This window comes from Mesocricetus auratus, unplaced genomic scaffold, assembly GCF_017639785.1.
Source record: "Mesocricetus auratus isolate SY011 unplaced genomic scaffold, BCM_Maur_2.0 Super-Scaffold_100015, whole genome shotgun sequence".
NCBI lineage: Eukaryota > Metazoa > Chordata > Mammalia > Rodentia > Cricetidae > Mesocricetus > Mesocricetus auratus.
The window spans coordinates 28,628,401-28,647,658 of NW_024429198.1; the positions used below are offsets into that span (position 1 = coordinate 28,628,401).

Sequence of the window (19,258 nt, forward strand, 5' to 3'; positions counted from 1 at the left end):
TCAGCCACCAGCATGGGGAAAGCCTTTTGTAAAACATCTAACTCTTTGTGACAAATAAGAATATCGTCCATATAATGGATAACGATTAAAGATGTAAATTGCTTCCTAATTGGCTCCAAAGCCTCCTGCACATACAGCTGACATATTGTTGGGCTATTGGCCATGCCTTGCGGCAGTACCTTCCACTGAAATCTCTTGTCTGGTTCCATATGATTAAGAGAAGGGATAGTGAAGGCAAACCTTGGTCTATCCCGTGGGTAAAGTGGAATAGAGAAGAAACAATCCTTAATATCTATAATAATAAGCTTCCAATCTTGAGGGAGTGCAGAAAGCAAAGGAAGGCCTCTTTGAACAGGGCCAAAAAGATGCATCTGATTGTTAATGGCCCGCAGGTCATGGAGTAATCTCCACTTCCCAGATTTCTTCTTAATAACAAAAATTGGTGTATTCCATGGGGAGGTAGAAGGCTCTAGATGCCCCAGCCGTTCCTGTTCTTGCACTAATCTTGTGACAGCCTCTAATTTTTCAGAGGATAGAGGCCATTGAGAGACCCATAACGGCTCCTCTGTTTTCCATGGTATGGGTCGTGAAGCCTCAACGGCCCCTAAATAAAACCCAGTCCTTTTCTACCCCGATTTCCGTGTTGCGTAATGGGTTTTATTCTGCCTTGTTCTTGCCTACCCAAGCCTCTACCGTTTGTATACCCCATCTTTGCCATAATGGCTGATGCCTGGGGGGAGTATTCATTAGTTAGGGTCATGCCCATGGCTTGTAACACATCCCGTCCCCATAAATTTACAGGGAGTGGCAACACATAGGGGGTAAAACATCCCTGTTTGCCCTCAGCATTCCGCCAGGTTAAGGCTGAGGCACTGATGGCAGGAGAGGACTGGTATCCAAGACCTTGTAGAGAATGAGATGAAACAACAGTGGGCCAAGACTTCGGCCACCAATGGAGTGAAATAATGCTTTTGTCTGCTCCCGTATCCATTATCCCTTCAAATTCTTTTCCATTAATTAACAATTTTATTGTAGGTCTCTCATTTAGGGGTATAGCCAGATAGGCTGAATCACTTCCAGAAGATCCCATAGCCCTTTTTTGTAAAGTGTAGGTTTCTCCATCCCCGAGGGAGGGCAGCAACACCAGTTGTGCAATTCTATCTCCCTGCTTTATAGAAAATACACCCCGAGGGCTAGAACAGAGAACTTGAATCTCCTCTTTATGATACGGGTCAACAATTCCAGGATATATAATGAGTCCCTGTAAAGTTAAGGAGCCACGGCCCAGAATAAGCCCAATGGTGGCAGGGGGCAAAGGTCCAGGGGAATGGACTGGGACCGGTTGAACATTCATTTGGGGCATGAGTAAGAAGTCGGAGGCGGCACGCAAGTCCATTCCGGGGGTTCCTCGGAAACCTCTACTTCCTCTTGATTGCTTTTCTGAAATTGGTTCCCATATTTCTGAGGGCCCTGGGACCATGGGCCCCGTGACCCGTTTTTTGATTGGGGTACCTTGGGTTCTTCAATAGGGGGCAGAAGCCTCCCTTTTACATCCCGGACTGACCTGCATTCGCTAGCCCTATGATAACCTTTACCACAACGATGGCAAAGCTTCGATTCTCTTGTTCTTTCAGGGGCTTGACAATCTTTCTTAAGGTGCCCCATTCTCCCACAATTAAAACAAGCTTTTCGACTAGATAAATCTCTATACCTGTGCGTTTGTAAAATGGCGGCAGCTAGTCCTGCATTGGTTAGGGGTCCCCCAGCTCCCTGCACACTCTGAGCCAATCTTGTAAACCTTTGCTTTTGCGAGGGGCGATAGCCGCTCGACATTCCTGGGTTGCTTGTTCATAGACAAGTTGCTCAATCAGGGGCATAGCTTGTTCTGAATCACCAAAGATGCGACTGGCGGCCTCTGTCATTCTGGCCACAAAGTCTGAAAATGGCTCTTGGGGTCCTTGGACAATCTTTGTAAGGTGTCCACTGGACTCTCCCCTTTTTGTGAGGGCCTTCCATGCTTTAATAGCGGCGGCCGACACCTGACCATAGACACCCCAGATGTAGTTGGTTTGATTAAGGGCATGTTGACCCTGACCTGTCAGCATTTCAAATGTCCACTGCCTCTGATTCTCATCTTCAGCCGTGGCATTAACTCTAGCTTGTGCCTGGGCTGCATCATACCAGAGAGCCTTCCATTCCATGTATTGTCCCATGTTGGGAAGCACTGCTTTCACTGTCGTCTGCCAGTCAGTGGGAGTCATGGCAAAATTAGCAAGCCTTTCCACCTGTAATGTGGTAAAGTTAGCATTGACCCCATAATTACGAACGGATTCGGCCAATTCTTTGATTTGATTGTAATCTACAGGGGTATGTACTCTTCCGCCTTCCGCATTCTCGAATACTGGAAAAGCTACTTGTATTTTTCTCCGTTCCTCTAAAGGTAAAAAGGAGTCAGTACCAGTATTCAGCCGAAGCTCATACTGCGGAGGCGCTGAGGGGCGTGAGCCCGCCGGATTTATAGGTGGTGGCCTCACATTCATTTTTGTTTTCAGTGGCCGGTGTCTATCAGGGTGATATCTTTCTTCCTCATACCGTGCCACCTCCTCCTCTAGACCACCTTCTTCGCTAGAATACAGAGTGTCAGAATCAGAATTATCTAGCTCCAAGGCTTCTAGCTCTACTGTAGGGTATAGACTAGATTCTGGCTTTTTCTTTTTCTTAGATTTGTTAGGGGGTGAATGATCACTCCCTTCTTTCTCTCCCCTTTCTTAACTTCTTGGGGAGGGCCTTTTTTCTTAGACATGTCTTTCCTTTTGCGAGCTCCCATTCTCTCACTCCGTTCAGTTTCTGACATGCTATCCTGAACTTCCTCTAAGGTTCCCTGACTTTCTATTATAGCAGGGTGACAGGCCTCATCCTCCAAGCAGTTTTTAACTAGCTTCCAAATGGCTTTGGTACCTAAGTGGAGATCTCCTTCTGCATGCTTCCTGTCTAGTTCTTTACCTAGCTTGTTCCATGAGGCCACAGTGAGGGACCCGGAACAAGCATACCATGGTGCCACTCTATCTACCTCCTTCACAAAATTTTGAAGTGTTCGTGGTGCAATTTTGAGATCTCTTTGTTTTAGCACAGTCTGTAGGGCAGTAACCACTGACTGTGACAACCCCATCGCGCTAGCGGCTTATCTAAAAACGGCGCTCAACTCCGTTACCAGACTGACAGCACCAGACTGACAGCACCAGACTGACAGCACCAGACTGACAGCACCAGACTGACAGCACCGTTCTGTCAGCACCAGCCACGATGAAGGAGAAGGACAAACAGGACTAGCACCAAAGCCTCCACTGACCCGTCCCACGGTGATGACAAACTAAGGCCAAAGTCGAGAAAGGGGTGTTCAGGATAAAGCATACCTCTCTGAACTTACGTCCCTGCAGTTCTGAATCCGCCCCGTCTTCCGAGGGGTCTCCCGCGGCGCCGGCGATGTTGAAGAGTTCCCGGGTTTCGGCACCAGATGTCCCGCGCTACCGTCTCGCCAGCAAGAACGACACAGAACACTCGGATCCTTCTGCAGTAAAGCTTTAATGCATCTTGAGAGATAGATGATCAGCTTCTTAGAGGGAGACCCCAAGCTAAGAAACCCAGCCCCTTATATAAGCCTAGGAGCTCCGAGTGAGACGTGTAGAGCCGGGATTGGTGGTTTGCACATCACCCCAGATGACGCCACGGGAGAGGCACAGCTTAAACGGTTAACTCCAACTGACAGCAGATGTCAGCGCCATCTTCTAACGGTTAACTCCAACTGACAGCAGATGTCAGCGCCATCTTCTAACGGCAATAGCGATAGCGAGGGCGGCTCCTCACAACGCTTTCCCTCCCAGAATAGACACAAGCCTCAGTGCTACTATGAGTTAAAATAAATATTTCCTTTCCTGCCTGTCAGGGACTATGGTCACAGTGACCCAAGCATAACATTGGGGACTGTGGTCACAGTGACGTGAGAGTAACTAATATAACAACTTGCTACCTCGTGGTTGCTAGGGAAAAAGCCTAGAGGAACAATCTCCTGCACATCCTTGGGAAGGGCAATAGGAGATGGCGTTTGCATGTGGGTATTCATGTGTAATGAGTGGCACAGAGCCTGGGTAGTGTGAGAAGGTACAGAACCTCCCAACTAAGCTAGGAAACAAGCTGAAGAGAAAGGATGACTTTTGGCTACATTTGGGACGCCGTAGTATTTGTGCAAAAGAACGGGCAGAAGGGATCCTCAACTATGGGTGCCATGGTAGAAATTCTAAAGACATCTGTTACTCAGTCACCAATACAAATCGGGTCATTTCCAAACGACCCTCAGCCAGCATGGAGGGTCACCATACAAGGTGCAGGTGGGGCTGGCAGGAACTGAGCTTGGAAACCTGAAAAGCCACTAGTGCCACCATCAAACCAAAGCAATGAGTATGCAGGAAACATGCATGACCAGCAGAATGCAGCCAAGGCAGAAGATGACTGAAGGCTTCTCCTGGGTTGTGTGAGCTGGCCTTTCTGACTCTGCCTGGGACCTCTCACAGGGAGAAAAGGAGTGAGGGCCAAGACCGGTGCGACCAGGAAGAGTGGAGATTGACTCTGCAGTGGCAGCCTGGGTGCCTAAAGCCCCTGGAGGGCACCGGGGTTGTCCCTGTTGCCTTCTCCCACTTAAGCACCACCTTTAGCTTCTTATGCTATGGGCTGTGCCTCCTGCTCCAGCTGGTGAGCGAATCCTTCCAGCCAGCTATGCACTAATGGTAGCTGTACAGACACATGGCACAGCACAGCGGCTACAGCTGGGCCCTGTGTGGACTTCGGTGTAACACAGTGTTCCTGGGTAAGGACAGAGGACCTTACTTAGGGTAGGCTGGATTATCAAAGGGGACCTTTGGGCTAAATATACAGAATCGGACGCTTCTGCAAAATTTGAGGAATGGGTCAGAGCACTGGAAGGACTACATATGCCTCTGTGTGTCTACATGGCCTAGACTTGGGATGCCAATTAATATTCTTTCAACTTGACACAGGATAGAATCAACTGGGATGTGAGAATCTCAATTGATAAAATGTCTTCATCAGACTGACCTACAAGTATGCCTGTGAGGGCATTTTCTTGACTAATTGTTGATGTGGGAGGCCTAGCTCACTGTGGGTGATGCCGTTCCTAGCAAGGTGATTGTGAGATGTCTAAGAAAGCAAACTATGCGGAGCAAGCCAGTAAGCAGCATTTCTCCATCATCTCTGCTTTAGCTCTTGCCTCCAGGTTCCTGCCCTCAGTTTCTTTCTTGACTTTCCTGACCTGGGAGTGTAAGCCAAAATAAATCCCTTTTCCTCTAAATTGCTGCTGGCCATGGTGTTTATTTCAGCAACAGAAAGCAAACTAGGATGGCTGGGATGCATTTGTCCGGGTGGTTGGACAAAGCCTTTGTATTCCAGGTCTGTCTAGGGCTTGTCAGGGGTGAGGCATTAATCTGCAGCCTGCCTGCGAGAGCCTGGCCTTCACCTGGTAGCTGAGTTCACAGGAGAGCAATCAGCACTGTAATTGTCCTTGAGGACGAAGAGGCACCTTGTGATTAAAAAAATCTCACAGGCCCAGAGATGGAGTGGTTTCAGCCTAACAACCTTGCAGGCTTCCACTATTCTTCACTGAGGAAATAATGGACGTACACATCATGAAGAATTATGTGGCGAGGACTGCAACACTCTGGCTCGAGAAGTCTAGATTCAGAAATATGAATGTCTCTGTCCTCAAATATGCCAGCTGGGAGACATGCTCATCAATCACTTCAGGAAGGTTTCCTTCCATACATATGGCCTTTCACAGCAGGCCACCTGTCTCCCTGAGTCTGGGTGACACTGTTAGTCTAGTTCTTCCATAACTAGCTAGGAAGAGGTGGTCTGGGTCTCGGGAATCATAACCCAAGGCAGGTGATAGATCCAGTCAACAGATGGATGGATGCCGGACACACAGACAGTAGTATTCAGACTTTACATCTCTATGGCTGGATGTCTGGCAGAAAGAACCAAAGAGAGGAAAGATGTGTTTGATGCACAGTTTCAGAGGGTTCAGCCCAGGGTCTGTTGGCTACATGCACAGGGGCAGGATGTCACGGTAACAAAAGCCCTCCGCAGTTAACATCCTCCCCTCATTTGCTCTAAGCCTCGGGTGGAAAGAAAACAGAGAGTGAGATGGGGGAGCGGGGTAAGGAGGAAAGAGAGTTTTCAGTACCTAAGTACAGTTTTTTTGTGGAAACTCCTGGCACATCTGAAATCTACAAGGATGGCTGCGTGGGAATTCAGGGACAGCTACTGGGGCCACACTTGGATCTGAGTCCCCAGATTGCAGAGACAGGCAGACACAGACACACACACAGACACAGACAGGTGTGCGCGCATGTGCGCGCGCACACACACACACACACACACACACACACACACACGGGGTGGGGGGACAGTGTATCTCACATTACTCGACTCTTGTACATGCATGAGCACCATTCTGGGCTTTTCATTGATTCCTGAAGAATCAGGTTTGGATTTATGCCACTGTTTCTTCAGCTGAAGGAAATTATTTTACTAATATTTGAAGAGAAATGATGGGGGAAATTCTCATACCTTTAATCTTTTGAAGATGTGCTCCTTTTGCCTTATTTAATTTTCTTTTATTCCATGAGAACAGTGGATTCATATAGTTGCCAACCAGAAATTCCATGTCCCCCATGCGCACAGCGTGCAGAGCCACAGCAAAGCATCATGAACAGGACAGATGCAGTTGGTTCAGGCAGTACCATTAATGTAGGGGTCATCACAATTTGCGGTGTAGCAAGACCTAAACCTCTTCCCTTACACTCATCTATGACCACTGATAACCAAAACACCCATGACTACTGGTAATTAGTGATGCCTTTGGTTTCTGCAATTCCATTTCAGAGGTTATATTTAATAGCAGGAAATATCAGAAGAGTGGCTTGTCTTCATTCTTGAAGTCAATTTTTGGAGGCTATGGAATTCCAGGTCGGTGTGTGTGTGTGTGTGTGAGTGTGTGTGTGTGTGTGTGTGTGTTTACAGGCATGTGCCTTTTTAGTACTTTAAAGATGAGTTTTTATAGTTTCTAGTGACATCTATATCTACTGACGACTCTCTGCTTCCCTATGCACGGTGCGTGCTCTTTCCTGGTCCTCACTATTTGCTGTTCAGTCCTCGTTTCCAGCAGACACCCAGTGTGCCTGACAGCTTCATCCATACTAATTGGCAGCTTCCGAGTGTTCTGAATCTGTACATGGATATGTTTCACCAGTTTTGTTCTCTGTAATATGTAATCAAATATCATTTCATTCTCTTTCTTTATTCCCTTCCTACATGTTAGATCCCATTGCAATGTATTCCATGACGTTCTCCACAAATCACTGTTATTCACTATTATCTTTGTTTATTTTTCTTTGTCTTTGTTTGTTGAGACTCTCTAGCATAGACTGGTGCTGTCCTGGGGAATTCTCTTGCCTCAGCCTTCTCAATGCTGAGATTACAAATGTGAGTCACCATGCCTCAGAGTTTTATTTCTTGCTTTCTATTTCTTCTTATTTCAGCTTTAACATTACCATGTTTAATTCTGACTGGTGACTTGTTGGGCTGATAAGTGCCTAAGGCATTAATAAAACTTGACTTTGCATGTGTGTGTGAGGGTTTTTAAAGAGGAAACTAACCTGGGCACTCTGTCCTCAAACCCATTGACTCCTCTTTTCCAACAGTGTATGTTCCATTTCATGCAGCAATTACTGAGGCCTGACATACCCTCAAACATGCTAGTGGTCATTCAACAGATCATTTCGTCTAGTTCTGGTTACTGTAAGAGTCCTTGTCAAATACAGAGAAACCCTGTCTCGTAAAAAAAAAAAAAAAAGAGTCCTTGTCAAATAATTTCAACTTGTGAGCCACAGAGGGCGTGCTTCCATTAGCCATCTGCTGCCTTCACCCTGAGACATGAGAAGGTGGTTGCTGAAGGAAGTTTTACTTTAATTAAGCTTGGTCTGTAGTCCAGCTGGGGCTGAGCTTTTGAACGCATATTTGCTTCTATTCAGAGTTACCTTCAGACACTTTGCAATACTTGGGACTCTGAGCACTTGAAGAATTACTGAATTTTCTTTGCATTATCAAAATCACCATCTGCCAAGCCAGAGCACATCTCACGTTGGTTTACAGAAGGACCGAGGAGCTGAAACTGTCAGCTCTCCTCCTGGGCCTCTGTGCAGATCTTGCTGTCTGTCTGTCCATCTACAATTTTGTCAGCCAAGGCTTCTGCTGCCCAGAGTGCCTAAGACCGGCTGGTCTCGGCATGTACACACTTCACTCCCTTTAATGAGCAGCTCTGGAACTGGGCGCTCTCAATCTTATCCAGCCTTTGGGCCTAAGTGAGGGCTGCAGGAAGGGCTGACTGTTGGGAGGATTCTGCAGAATCATAACCTGTGTTACGATTATGTTTGCTGAGATTAACGACAATTCCCCCTCACCCTTCCTCATGGAAGACTCCTTTCTCTATAGCACCTACAGCTCTGGGCCTCAGAAGGAGCGGCCCATTTTCTAGACTGGAGTTCACGTTCTATTTTTCGTTGTTTTCAAACCAAGCTCTAACATTCATGTAAAAGCATATGATTTAATGACCTATATATCAGGTTTGCATTATTGAGAGGAGCAATCTCATTTTCTACACACACCAGATATCTTCTCTGTTTACCTCTACTTTCTATCATTGTACATCTACACTTCTACGAGCTGTTTCCTGGTTTGTCTTTTCTTCTTTCTTTTTTCTCCTTTCTTTCATGTATGTGTGTGATTATTTTACACTGCCTTTTGGCTTTGTAATTTGAAGCAGGTCTTGTGTTTTTAGGTTCACATGGCTTTCAAAGCATCTTTAAAATTTCATAATCTCTCCTTCTGGCATGCTCTCATCTTCAAGACCCTATTACCCTTTAAACACACTGAACTCCCGCTGCTTTGCATTCTAACCTGATACAAAAGGAACACACTCGCTTGACTCCATGCACACAGTTGTTTTTGTTAATTGTCTCATGGCATTTTCTCTGGTTTCTTGTATTTTAATATTTTCTAAGTGTGTCATGTTCATTGGAAATTTGTCTACAAGAATCTATTTTCTTTTTCTTGTTGTGTGGAGGAGGTCAAGGTTTCACATACCCCAGCCAGTTTTTAACTCCCAATATTTTTGCCCCCATTCTGGGTTTTAGGGTGACTAGCCTGTACCACCACACTAGCTCTGCTGCATCAAGGGCATAGCTCAGTAAATACAGCAGCACTTTCACAGTCCCCTTCCCCCTTTCCCAACTTGAGTAAATGGCTCCAGCACTCACTCCTTCTGTGGTGGAAGCTTCCTTGTCCTTTCTAACCTCTAAGAGACTCACCCATGCAGGGCACATCTACCAGCTACTCTGCACTGCAGGGAAAGCCTCTGCCTTTCAGTCCTGCTGCTAACCTTGATGCTCGGGCCACTGCCTGGCCGCATTCACAGCACTCGGTAGATAGCCTCTGGGTGAGAGAAGAGGCCCATCCTGTCAGCTAATGGCCTTGCCACCACCAAGTCCACTGTGGAGAGCACCAGAAGGGACACAGTTGCTCCATCGTTTAAAGTGATTTCTACGCAGCCTGTATCACAGTATCTGTAAGTGTTCAGGTGAACGTAGATGATGATTGATTTATGTATTCATTTAGTAATATTGAAGACCATGCCCACGGTCTTCCTTGTGAATGCCAGGCCAATCTCCATCAGTGAGTCTCATTCTGACAAAGGAAGACTGAATTTAAAAATGTATCATTTCTACAAACTCTCTTACCCACACCCAACTTCAAATAGTTTGGACAATAAAAGTTTCAGTCTTCATGCCTAATTTGAAATTAGTCACGGAGAAGAAATAATTATCTCCTAAAATGACTAGACACTACTATTTAACTAAAGCTTGGGAATCTTGTGAATAAATGTTTGATTAACGAAGTCTGTGTAAGACTGAGTAAATCAGTAGACAAGTGCAGCTCTACATCTCGAATTATGCAAAGATGCTGTGAGATGTGGTGTTATAGATTTTAGGAGTGATGCCGTCTTCTATACAGGGAAGGACACACCTCGTGTGGCATTCACGACAGGGTCATGAGCAGGAGGCATGAGGAGAAAGGCAGATTTGCAAAACCAGGGAGGCCTTGTCTGTGTCCTCCCTGCCTGTCACACATCTAACTCATATGCTGCAGTGAGGTGATAGTGAATCCACCTCAGAGGGGCTGTGCGAAGGACCATCAGACATCTGGGGTTGCAGACAAACAAACCAGCAGTGCTCTTGCCTTCCTGGAACCAATTTGTCTCTTGTGGTTAGCCCAACGCTGCATACAAGGGTCAACAGCATCTTTCTTTGCCCAGGAGGTGAGGATGGACATGGTTACAAAGCAAGGCTAGCCTTCCCACACCCTTCCTCCCACCCTTGTTAACACGAGATGCTGACACTTCGATACCAGAAACACATCTTACCTTTGGTGAGTACCTTGTGGCTATGAGTCCTCGAAGACAGGCTCAGCAGCAAGTGCTTCTCAGGAGGCTTTGCTGCCACCAGTGTCCAAGTCATAGCCTGCCTGTGCCTCGGGCTCTAGAAGCAAGTGTGGTAATACAGAAACAGGTGTCGTGATGATGACAGTGTGCCCTGAGGAAGACAGAGGTGTAACATTCCCTGTTAAAAGAGAGTTTGCATTTCTCTCCAGCAGAGGTTGAGGAGCCCACTGATATAAGAACTTTAATAGTTACCCAAGGGTGTTGCGACAGTCTGTATGAATTGAAGCATTGAAGCAAATCAGGGCTCATTTCTGCTCACTGGTCAACAGACACAAGCCAAAGTTAAGGGAAGTCAGAGCAATCCAAACCTTCCCATTGCAGCAGAGTGTTTGCCAGCTCTTTCCTAGCCCTTGGGTTGAGATGCCATGTCAGACTCTCTGAGCAATGGGACATCACGACTACGTATTTTGTGTGAACGTTGAGACCCGCACAAGTTTTTGAATGGCATGTATTAAAACAATACTTATGAGCCTGGTGTGGTGGCTCATGCCTATAGTCCACTGGGGGCTGCAGCAGAAGGGACAAGAGTAGGAGTCCAATCTGGACGACATAGTGACTTCAGAGACAGCCTGGGATAGAGTGAGATGATATCTCAAAAAAATTATTTGTGGTTAACGTGTACTGCTTCATCTTTGCTATACTATGGGATGAGGAGAGCACCCAGAACATAAGGAGACATATGAAGTCAGGGGCCCTTTTCCCACCCAAGTCGGTCCTGTCGGCGAGGATTCCAGGCATGCGACTCTTTGACCACCCCTAAGGAGGTATTTGGAGCCTCAGCGCTGCCTGTGAGGTCCCTCCCTGGCTCTTTAGAGGCTTGGACACACCTGCTTCCCCTCTGGGGAAATGCACATCATCTGGGGCTACAGCCATGGAGGCTCCTTTTAGAACAGGAGAGGTCCTGGGTTTGATCCCTAACATAGAAAATGAGAACATAAAAATTAGGGCAACGTTCTTAAAGGATGGAGTTGGATTGATCTGAAAGACCTTTTGTTTCTAAGTGTGTCTGAGCAGTGGCCTGCTGACCAAGGTGCAGAGCACCCCCTGCTGGGAAGACAAGGTTGCCCAGGCCTTGAGCTCTCAGCAGATTTTCCACTAAAAAGGTTTGCATGGAACTAATTTAAAACTAAACCAAATAATAGCCTCGGACAGCCAGGTGCAGGGATCTCTGTTTTGAGAATTCCATCTTCAAAGTTCCTTTCTGCGTACTAGCTTGGCCACATTGTAGAATTTGAATGAACAGGACATAATGCACAACTTGTGAAAAATGTGCAACATTCCCAGATGCACTGGTTTTTTCCTTGAGTGCATTTAAATGGGGTGTACATATAAAGAATTAGAGGAGTCATGAGAGAGAGCTTCTCTTTCTGGATTTACGTCTTGCTTAATTTCCCACCCGATGCCAAGGTTCTTCTTTAAGAGAGAGCTACCCAGCAAAGGCTTAGGTTTAGGGTTACATTGCAGATGCACCAGCCGGGAAACAGCTGTCTAGGTGGAGAGGAAGGAATCCATGCCTGGCATTGTTAAGCTAGCCCACTACTCATGGCTGGAGAGGTCATGGACCTGACAGTCACTACTGCCACTTCCTAAGCCAATGTGACATCTACCTGTTCTGTATCTGCGCAAGTGACTGACGCTCTCACCCTTCACTAAGGAAGTAACGGAGACTATGAGAGAGGTACACACCAATTCAAATACAGCGAATCAGGCACTGCGTGTGTTGGGTGAGGGGTAAGGAGGGAGAAGGAGGGATGGAAGTGATATATAAAATTCTCAAAAAGTACTAGAGTTACACAAAACTGCATCAAAACCCAGAAAATTTACTTTCTCATTACTAAACAAGTTTCACAAACCAAAATGCACTTGAAAATGCGACTCTGGATAACGGCTTATGTGATAAGGGTTGAATTCCAGTCTCTGCAGATGTAAAACAGCAAGGGCAGAGGAAGGACTGCTCCACCGTCGTGTTCTTTCCCACATGTCTGTTAAGACATTCTGCATGGATACCATTTGCTCAAGCCTCACTCGCAATCTGCATTCAGTGGGAGATGCACAGCAGCTGCCATACGGGTGGCTCTGCAGCACCGCACACGTGTTTCTTCGGCAAACCTGCCTCATGGCATCACCTAAGGAACATGTTTGCATTCTAAAGTTGTATTTGGTTTTCCCAAGGGATCCCTTGGTGACATGTGCACTAGGAGAGGTCATCACTGCTCTCAATGGTACCAACAGCTAGAACCACAGAACCCAATTCTGATTTTCCAGGAGGTTTTCGCTAATACTTTAAAATTTTAAGATTGTCACATGTATGAGAATGTATGGTGTATACTGTACAATATTTGGATAAGTCTGAGACATGCCCTGTCATCTGTTGTTAGTTACCTGCTGGGCACCAGCAGACCAGAACCTCTTCCTAGAATCCATTTCCCACTACGGAGCAGCACCCTCCCCCTCTCTCCCTCTCTCTCTCCACTAATCTCTGTTCTCCTTCACCTCCAGTTTCTATAAGAGCAACATTTCTACATCTCCCAAGACTTCATGGTGCTTATTTTTTGTGATTTTTTCTTTCCCTTGTGCCTGATTAAGTTCACTTAACACAATATTCAACCCTATCCAGTCACAGCAACATGATGTTCTCTTTGTGCACACATTATGTTCTCTCACGCACACACATAAGGTTTTTTGCACATTGGTTCATCAGTTCCTGGCTGCCAGGAATGATGTGGCTGTGGACACTGAGTATAGATGTCTCTGCAACATGCTGATGCTGATTCCACTTTCCTTGGCCCTATGCCCCAGGACTGGTGCTTGTACTCGCGGGTTAGCATCCCATTGGAATATTAATTACAAGTATTTGTGGCAGGGTTCTCTCTTGGCCACCCTCATTGGCCCTGTTTCACTGGCAACGGACACACATATTGGGATGGATAGACAGCTTACTGTGACTTCAACCTACATTTTTCTGACGATTAGTAGTTAGCATTTTATCGTGTATCAGAAATTCCCATGTCTTCTGAGAGACATCTGTTTAGGCGGCTTGCCCATTTTTAATGGGTGTGATGATTAATCTTGATTGCCCATTTGGTGGGATTCAGAGTGACCATGGAAACAGATCTCTAGGCGTGTCTATAAGCGATCTAGATTAATGAGGTTAGCTGAGAGGGAAAGACAGTCTAAATGTGGTTGGCACCATTTCTGCCAGCTGGGGGCTCAGAATGAATAACAGGTAAAATGTGAACTGAGCATAAGCACTGAACGTCCTTTGCTTCCTGACTGCAGATACGATGTGACCGCTACTTCACCCTCCTGTCAACACACCTTCCCCACCACGGTGGACTTGTCCCTTAGGACTGCCAGCAGAAATATTCCCTTCTCCCTTAAGCTGCTTCTTGTCCAGTGTTTTTATCCTGATGATGGGAAAATAAACAAATCCACTGTTAATCGTCTTCTCTGTTTTACTTCCTTGTATGCTTTCCATATTAGCCTGCATTGATGTACACGTCATAAGTGATGTCTTCCTTAGCCTGCATTGATGCACACTTTGTAGGTGATGTCTTCCTTAGCCTGCATTGATGCACACTTTATAGATGATGTCTTCCACTCTATAGGTTGTTTCTCTAGGCTGTTTTGTTGCTAAGCAGCATTTTAGTTTGATGTGATCCCCATTATCCAACTTTGCCATTTGTTTGCCTACACTTTTTAGATCTGATAAAACAAAACAAATTAGTAACCCCCAAGACCCCCACCTATCTCAGTATACTCATGAGGCTTCCTTTAAATAGCTTGCTACATGGCTTCCAACCTTTTTTTATTTTGTGACTAGTGAAACATGGATATTCAGTTTGCAGCACATTGGGTTGACTTTTCAAAACCCCACTGTGTATTTTTATAACTATGTTGATGTTGGTTCAATGTGGCTCGATGGCAGTGTCTCACCGATCCCTGAGACTCTTTTTACACCAATATCATGTCTTGAGTATCACAGCTTTGTAGTGTTTTAGGTTCAGGCAGCATGATACCTTATACATTGTTCCTTACGCACTGACTGCTTCCCATCTGCAGCTTTCTGTGGTTCTATATAGAGTTCAGACTAGTGTTTTACAGCTCCGTGAGGACTGTCACACATGATCTAGATTTCAGTGGGTTGCAGTGGTAGCCTTCCAATCTCCATCAATTTTCTTTTCCTTTTTTTGGTGGTTATTGGAAATGACATTTGTTTGTTTCAGAGATCTTGTAGTTGGCAAAGGCAATACTACTGAAATTTGAGTGCTATTTTCTTTGTTCTGAGATTTTGCTGAATTCTTTAGTCCTAACCCACTTTTGGAAGGGGTCCCTATTTAAGGTCACATCATCCGCAGTGTCAATGACTTTCCTTGTTTCCAATGGCACTGCTGCTTCCTTCTTTTGCCAGTCTGATTCCTCTGGCTAGGAATTCCAGAATAACGCTGAATGGTGAATGTCCCTGTCTTCTTCCCATTTGAGAAGGAAATGGAAAATGGCCAGTCGCTTCTGATCTAGCTTAACACCAGCTTGCTGGCTAATGCTAACTACCCTGTTAGCCATGCTCTCCTTCAGCACCCTCTGGTTCCGTCTCCTTTGAAGGGATGACTCCACTGAACCTCCTCAGAGGTCTTCACAGGCTTCAGAGTAAGTCTAGCTGCCCCATGAGCTCCCTGCAGGAAGTGGTGTGGGGCTGGAGCTCTCGGGACACACCAGGACGAGACACCTGAACCCAGAAATGACTTACCAGCGGGAACAAACTGACTCCAACACACAAGCATACCAGACAACATTAAGATGGCAATCCCTTTATATAAAAGCATGCTAATATTTGTTTAGAAGGGCATGGGAGGGGGTTCACAATCACACTCATGGGTAAGTGTCAGGAAGGTAGAAGGAAATGGCTTACACACTAGTTTCTCCCTGGCTCTAGAAACTCAATTCTGGAACCACCTCATTAAAAATCTGGTTTTTCAGGAACTATGTGGACAACTCACATTTATCACAGCTATCCACACTTCAAATGACATACAGGCATGTATGTCAAACAGCAATGAGAAGCCCCTGTCCTCTCATCAGTCAGGCCAGAGTATCACGTATGACCTGCCCACCACAGTCACTGCACACCACTAACCTGCCTGGACATGTTTATTTTTACCCTGAAGTATTTTACTCTGTGAGTAGTCTTAGAAATCACCAAAGAGGATTTGACTGAACAGTTAATGTTATTTGGACCTGTTTCCAGGTCATCATCTGCCACGTACTGTGGAAATGGGCCCAGGCCAACCTTGTAGCCTAGAGTAGAAAAGGGCTTTTCTGATGGCAGGCTTCTAGTTGCCTGTCTCTGCTCATGGGCTGGCCTACAGCGCCTCCTGGTGGCCGCAATTCAAACACATTCCCTGTCCACAATTGTATTTGATAAACTGCACAGCCACATTACTTTGTTTTTTATATAAATAATAAAGAGGGGAAAAATAAAAAAATTAATGACCACCTTCACTGAGCCATACAACAGCCCCAAGGATGCATTGCACCATGACCATGTTATTCCTGCCAGCTCAGCTCCTGACCATAGAGGGCCAGCAGGCATGACAAAAACATGTGGCTCCACCCAGCTCCACTTGTCACCTCCAAAGAGATGACAAAAGACTCTACCTGCCTTCTGCTGGGTACCAAAAATCAATGTCAGCCTGAAGTTGCCTCACCCCAGGAGAGCCGCACGGCACTACGGGTGGCCTCTGTCCTTGCAGAATAGAAAAAGCACGGCAGCCAGAGCTGGAGCTGTGCCACTGCCCATGGAAACTTGCAGAGGTGCTCATCCACTGGACACCCCAGACATGCAAAACTTGACCCCCTGGCCTCACTTCCTACCACAACAGGTCACCTCACCAGTCACACCTATAGCACGGGAACACTGTACTTCCTCCACCCTGTCCCACCTTCCATCCAGGAGGACCCTGGGGACACTAGATGAACTGAAAGATGAGACAGGGGAGGGGAAGCGAGATGGAGGCTATGGATATGAATGTGTGAACCAGTTAGTGCTTGGCCTCCATCAGCTGCTGATCCCCAGTCTCTGCCCTGACCTCCAATACAGTTTTGCTTACACAGGCTCCAGACCACCAACACTTGGACATCCATCTTGTTTCCAAGGCAAATGTGAAGCACACATTTGTGAGCCCCACCACCAGGCCTGTGTACCTGTTCCCGGTCACTCAATCTAGTGGCTTGGTCCTCACAGACAATGCAACAGAACATTGTTCCTGCCACCCACAGTGCCCTGTACCTGTCCCCTCTGAGGCCTAGGTCTGTGCGCCTCACCCCGTACCCTCTCTGCACACACGCACACTCACACGCACACTCACACGCGCGCGCACACACACACACACACACACACACACACACACACACACACACACACACACACACACACCCTCGAGGTCCTCCATCAGTTGGCTTTGCTCTGCACTTGCTTGCATCCCTTTTCCCTAGGGCAGCCCCGGTGAGCAGTCACCATCACACCTCTGGAGCCTAGGATTCCACAGGAAGACCTGCGGCCCAGCCCTAAGTGTGCTGCAGGCTGCTGTTGAACAGGACATGGACAGTCGCTTGCAGTTGGGCCTGGGCATCTTCTAGCACTCAGCAGGGGCTTCTCCTGAACAGGGAAGGACTCTACCCTTCCCTATTCTAGGCTGACACCCTCTTCTGGGTCCCTCTAAGTTCACCTCCTCGGGTGGCCCACATATCCCATGCTGACATCTGTGCCCTCTTCTCAGTACTTACCTCACCCAGGTCGAGCGGGTGATGACTTAGGAGATACTTCTCTTTCACAGGTCAGAGTGCTGAGACCGTCTCTTGACAGGCAACGCATTGGGCATCCCATTCCAGTTCACAGCACAGGCAGGAGAGGCACTAAAAAGAGCTTCTGAAGGAAGCTACTTAATAAACAGGGAGATTCACCAGAACCATTGTCAGGTGTGATTTTATAGTCATCAATTATAAATGATCACCAAAGCCTACAGAGAACCATTTGGCTCCACACATAACTAATCAGAACAACAGTGTGTATGGCTTGCTTTTATTTTTTATTATAAAAACACATACAAGACTTTTAAGAAATAATGGATATAAGACGAATCAGAATCACAGTGAGTTATTAAACCCATTTCTATATATATACAAATAAAAAATTCCGAAAGGAATATCATCCAATGTGAAACACATCATAGATAGCACTGTCTGTACGCACATCCCCCCACAGGGCTGTCCCCATGCAGAGCCCACAGAGCTGTCCCTGTACACAGAGTCTGTAGAGCTGTCCCCATGCACAGAGCCTATAGAGCTGTCCCTGTGCACAGAGCCTGTAGAGCTGCTCCTGTACATAAAATTGTCCCTGTGCACAGAGCCTGTAGAGCTATTCCTGTACATAAAATTGTCCCTGTGCACAGAGCCTGTAGAGCTGTTCCTGTACATAAAATTGTCCCTGTGCACAGAGCCTGTAGAGCTGCTCCTGTACATAAAATTGTCCCTGTGCACAGAGCCTGTAGAGCTGTTCCTGTACATAAAATTGTCCCCGTGCACAGAGCCTGTAGAGCTGTTCCTGTACATAGAATTGTCCCTGTGCACAGAGCCTGTAGAGCTGCTCCTGTACATAAAATTGTCCCTGTGCACAGAGCCTGTAGAGCTGCTCCTGTACATAAAATTGTCCCCGTGCACAGAGCCTGTGGAACTGTCACCGTGCACAGAGCATGTAGAGCTGTCCCCGTGCACAGAGCCTGTAGAGCTGCTCCTGTACACAGAGCACACAGGACTTTGCTGCTGCCTCAGACTGGCCATCTCTACACAGTCCAAATGGGAGCCTTGCACTGTCACCTGCTTTATGCTTTTCTCTGTTGGACCTCAGTTAGCTGAAGGCAGGCTAATCCTTTACAACAAAAGGTGTCAAGTCACTTCTCTGCACAGTGACTATGACCTTCAGATGACCTTCCCATCTCAGGGAGCTGAGCCCCCAGCTCTCAGGGTGCAGTGTCTCCTGTGCTTGTGGAGGCAGATGAGCCCTCAGCACTCAGGGAGCCAACCTCTTCGAGGCAGCTAACGATTGCAGACGGAATAGTGTTGGAAGTCTGTGTCCGCCAAGCTTCCAGGATCTTGGATATCTCTGCTGGATTGCTAGGACTCAAGTCACAAAGGGCATAGACAGCTGCAAGCTGCACACCCCATGGGATATCTGAAAAGAAATTTCACATCAGTTGTAACACAGCAGCTAAGAGAACATCTGTTTCTCAGACTCTCTATGTGTGACCTGGAGGACGCTACTCAGACAAACTATTTTCTGCCAGCAATGAAATGTCTTCCAGTAAAAAAGTTCATTCAAGACTGTCTAAAAATGAAAAATAAAAGAACTCCCTAAACATCTGAGCAATGGCTGTCACAAGGAGCTCCTCTGCCCTCACGAAGCTGCAAAGATACATGATCCCCAAACAACCAACTAACATGAAACTCAAACATCTTCCAGCACGGTCTCTAAATGGGCACAGACATGAAAACCATGATAAAATAGACTAAAGTCCATCCATGTGCCACACTAACAACAGAAGAGACTGTGACTCAGGGGCAGTGTGGCTATAGGCC

The 19,258-nt window shown here is 46.6% G+C and overlaps 1 protein-coding gene across 1 annotated transcript in view; it reads right to left on the bottom strand.

Moving 5' to 3' along the window:
- Positions 1 to 17,693: 17,693 nt before the first annotated feature.
- Positions 17,694 to 19,258, bottom strand: part of Ice1 (interactor of little elongation complex ELL subunit 1) — a 46,421-nt gene continuing 44,856 nt past the window's right edge. Inside the window, exon 19 of the mRNA XM_005065452.4 lies at positions 17,694 to 18,854. Coding sequence (XP_005065509.2) covers positions 18,643 to 18,854 — 212 coding nt within the window. The 3' untranslated portion in view covers positions 17,694 to 18,642. The remainder of the gene's footprint in view (positions 18,855 to 19,258) is intronic.